General features: G+C 73.1%; 1 protein-coding gene across 1 annotated transcript in view; it reads right to left on the reverse strand.

Moving 5' to 3' along the window:
• The window catches only part of UBE2F (ubiquitin-conjugating enzyme E2F (putative)), a 37594-nt gene that overhangs the window by 6311 nt on the left and 29664 nt on the right, over positions 1-1619 (reverse strand). The window contains 2 exon segments of the mRNA XM_012725138.1: positions 7-171; positions 1047-1112. Of these exon segments, the coding sequence (XP_012580592.1) occupies positions 7-171; positions 1047-1112 (231 nt within the window).

The raw sequence follows: 1619 nt of genomic DNA on the forward strand, positions 1-1619 counted from the left end.
GCCCACCTGCCCCGCGCAGCCCGGACTCCAGCGCCAGGTGTCGCGCTGGCACCTGCAATCCCGAGGGGCACGACTCTGACACGCTGTCGGGCGCCGCCGGGGCCACCGCAGCCAGGGACACGCCGCGGCAGCGGCACAAACACTCTCGGCCGCGCGTGCGGCAGGAGCGGCCTGGGGCGTCACCGCATCCACACGGCTCGGCTGAACCCCGGCAGAGGCGGGACTGAGCGGTCACTCGGGCGGGGGCGCCGAGCAGCCGCAGCCAGAGGGACGGACGTCTCTCCACCCCGGGCACAACCCGCGGGGCGCTCAGGCGCAGTCACCAAGGGCGCGGCACGCTGCCCAGCCGCCTCCCCCTCCCGCTGGCCTGGCTGCCTCTGCTTGGCCGGGCTCCGGGGCAGTCACCGGCAGGAGTGGCCACTGTCCAGCAGAAGCACCGCCAGGCGGGACCGCGCCCTAGAGTCACCCCAGCAACCGCCACGTGAGCCCGACGCCTCTTCGCAGGCCCAGGACGCGCCGGACACAGAACGTCTCCGCTAGGCCAAGCGGCTCCCGGCGCCGGCCCCTCCTGCACGGGGCTCGCCGTCCAGCTTCTCGCTCCGCTCCCACTGCCCTTGACGTAAAACACCACCCGAGGGCCTGCCCACGCCTCCACTCGCCCCCAGCTCCACCTGGCCCTGGCGCTGGGCCAACACCAGTGGCCAGACCTGGCACTTTGCACTCCTGGAACCGTGTCGAGGACCCCGGCCTCTCGGAGGGCCGGCTGGGCCCCAGGACACCCCACGGCGCGCCTGTCCCACCGCCCCGGCCTGGGAGCCCGCGCGGCCCCCACCCACAGCAGCGGCCTGTACCCTGAGGACCGGCGCGGGCAATGACCCACGTGCCCGGGCTGCTGTCTGACCGCAGCGCACACAGCGTGTTTCGTGGGAACGTCACCCCCGAGGTCAGTGTCCAGGGCTCAGGACAAAGCGCCGGCGGCCGACAGGGAGGTGACCTGCGGCCGCGCGGCGGGGAAGCCGCTGTCACGCAGACGGTGGGACCGTTACCTGGGGTCACAGTGAGCTGGAAGCAGTGGAGCTGGTTGGGGTCAGGAAAATGCACTTTGCACGTACCTGCAAGAGACAGCGGTCGGGGAGGCTGGGCACCAGAGGGCGGAGGGCCCCGCTGCGCTGGCCCGGGGCCCCGGGCCCAGCCGACCCGTCCCAGCCCACGAGGGCTGGCGCGGAACAGGCGGCCTGTTCACTTCAAGAGCCACGCGATTTTATGCGCACAGGAGAAGCCGGCCGCGGGGCCTGGCACACACCGGCCCGCGCAGGAGCCCACCTGCGGGCGCCCCCCAGGTGCCCACGGCACTCTCCTTCAAACGCCCTCCCGGAGCGAATGGAAGGCAGCTCTGCTGGGGACGTGCATCGGGACTGGACAGCGACAGGGTCACGGGATGGGGGGCAGTGGGCGCCGGCCGCACCTGCACTCACCCTACCAGCCGCGACCCTGGAGAAGGCAACAGCCAAGGGCCAGGTGCCGGGATGGGGAGGGGCCGACGCAGACCCCAAGTCCGGGCGGAGGAGACGCTCCCACCCGGGTCTGCTCCTTCCCGGCCCGGGGCAGGGCACGGCCGC

This window comes from Condylura cristata, unplaced genomic scaffold, assembly GCF_000260355.1.
Source record: "Condylura cristata isolate star-nosed mole 26May11 unplaced genomic scaffold, ConCri1.0 scaffold00002, whole genome shotgun sequence".
NCBI lineage: Eukaryota > Metazoa > Chordata > Mammalia > Eulipotyphla > Talpidae > Condylura > Condylura cristata.